Below are 2,500 nucleotides of genomic sequence, written 5' to 3'. Positions count from 1 at the left end.
GGGAGAGCAAGCTGAAAGAACAAGGAAACATGCGATTAGAAACGTATACCTACGTAAAAAAAAGGAAAAAAAGAAAGAAATAAAAAGTGAAAAAAAGGATATGTAAGTTTGCATTTCCTTTTGAGTGATTTCTTGATATAGAATTTAATTTAATTATCAGAAAAGAATATATATATATATACATATATATATATATATATATATATATATATATATATATATATATATATTATATATATATAATATATATATACACACACACACACACATATATATATATATATATATATATATATATATATATATATGTATATATATATATATATATATATATATATATATATATATAAACAGCAATGAAGATGCAGAATAAGAGAGTCACACTTGAAATAGAACACAAAATATACCGTAGTCCTACCTGCCGTCGCCCCCGAAGCACAGCACACTGAGAACACAAAAAATAGCATTAGTTCTCTATTTCTTTGCAACACTAGCTGGTCAACTGGTTCCAAATATACAACCCATTACTCAGGAATACTCATGGATACTCAGTAATCACAAATACGTAGAGAAGATCGGTATAAAAAGCTGCACTCACCCGCCACGGTCAGGAAAAGAAAAGTGAGCCTCATGATTAGCTTTCGTAGACTGGCGAGCGAGGCTTTGCACCCGAACTATTTATTGTTTCGAAGGCGTTATCAGTGTGGAAAGGCGCAACCTCTGCGGAAATTTCACGACGTTAGTCTTCATCTTAGATGATGAAACAACACGCACGAACGAGTGGACACACACGCGCGCACACACAAACAAACACACACACAGACCACACACACACACACACATACACACATACGCACGCAAAAGCACACACACACACACATACGGCCGCACAAGCACACACACACACACAAACAGCAAGAATATCTACTATATCTAAGAGTTTTTCCTTAATGCGCACACACGCGCGTGTACACGCATATACAAACACACACGCGTCATGCCCAGTGATTGATCTCTCTTTCACTATCTCCCTGTATAAGATATTGTGTCTTTTATCTGTTTTTTTCGTTTGTTTGTTTGTTTGTTTTATGTATTCATTCAGCAAATCACGCACATAAAAAACATATCCAAATGCAGCATGATATAGCTAAGGCCTCATGCTAAAGAAGGTGCCGTGAACCACACATGCGTTCCAATCAGGATCATTTCTTGTGCAAGTACAACATTCTCATCATTTTCCATTTTGACTCTTCGTCCTGAAATTTGCAGCGCATTCGTAAACGATTAATTGACCCCATGACGTTAATCCACTGGGGATTGGACATGACGTTAATCCACTGGGGATTGGACATGACGTTAATCCACTGGGGATTGGACATGACGTTAATCCACTGGGGATTGGACATGACGTTAATCCACTGGGATTGGACATGACGTTAATCCACTGGGGATTGGACATGACGTTAATCCACTGGGGATTGGACATGACGTTAATCCACTGGGGATTGGACATGACGTTAATCCACTGGGGATTGGACATGACGTTAATCCACTGGGGATTGGACATGGCGTTAATCCAGTAGGATTGGAAATGACGTTAATCTACTAGGGATTGGACATGACGTTAATCCACTGGGATTGGACATGACGTTAATCCACTGGGGATTGGACATGACGTTAATCCACTGGGATTGGACATGACGTTAATCCACTGGGATTGGACATGACGTTAATCCACTGGGGATTGGACATGACGTTAATCCACTGGGGATTGGACATGACGTTAATCCACTGGGGATTGGACATGACGTTAATCCACTGGGGATTGGACATGACGTTAATACATAGAGGATTGGACATGACGTTAATCCACTGGGGATTGGACATGACGTTAATCCACTGGGGATTGGACATGACGTTAATCCACTGGGGATTGGACATGACGTTAATCCACTGGGGATTGGACATGACGTTAATCCAGTAGGATTGGACATGACGTTAATCCACTGGGGATTGGACATGACGTTAATCCACTGGGATTAGACATGACGTTAATCCACTGGGATTGGACATGACGTTAATCCACTGGGGATTGGACATGACGTTAATCCACTGGGATTGGACTTGACGTTAATCCAGTGGGATTGGACATGACGTTAATCCACTGGGGATTGAACATGACGTTAATCCACTAGGGATTGGACATGGCGTTAATCCACTGTGATTGGACATGAAGTTAATCCACTGGGGATTGGACATGACGTTAATCTACTGGGGAGTGGACATGACGTTAATCTACTGGGGATTGGAATGGAATGCCAGTCTCTCATGTCTTCAGTTGGCTCAGCAGAGGGACAGAAAAAAACATGGCTTCCAGTTTCGAGATGTTTAGTTCATGTTTTCAGCGTAGAGATTACTTCACGTGATATTAAAAGGAGAAAAAAAGGAAATTTGTGTGTGACAACCCTGGGCTGAGTATTTCAAGATATTGTTTTAGTTT

The 2,500-nt window shown here is 40.2% G+C and overlaps 1 protein-coding gene across 1 annotated transcript in view; it reads right to left on the bottom strand.

Moving 5' to 3' along the window:
* LOC122260075 (C-type lectin mosGCTL-7-like) overlaps positions 1–731 on the bottom strand; it is a 2,792-nt gene extending 2,061 nt beyond the window's left edge. The window contains exons 1-3 of the mRNA XM_043027177.2: positions 599–731; positions 419–445; positions 1–11 (exon numbers count right to left, since the gene is read on the bottom strand). The exon at positions 1–11 is cut by the window's left edge and continues 160 nt beyond it. Coding sequence (XP_042883111.1) covers positions 1–11; positions 419–445; positions 599–632 — 72 coding nt within the window. The 5' untranslated portion in view covers positions 633–731. The remainder of the gene's footprint in view (positions 12–418; positions 446–598) is intronic.
* Positions 732–2,500: the final 1,769 nt, after the last annotated feature.

The sequence above is a fragment of the Penaeus japonicus genome, unplaced genomic scaffold (genome assembly GCF_977035675.1).
Source record: "Penaeus japonicus unplaced genomic scaffold, GWHDUDI00000001_assembly GWHDUDI00000025, whole genome shotgun sequence".
In the NCBI taxonomy this organism is placed as follows: domain Eukaryota; kingdom Metazoa; phylum Arthropoda; class Malacostraca; order Decapoda; family Penaeidae; genus Penaeus; species Penaeus japonicus.
The sequence above is the reverse complement of the archived record's forward strand: the minus strand, read 5'-3'. Positions and strand labels throughout refer to the sequence as shown.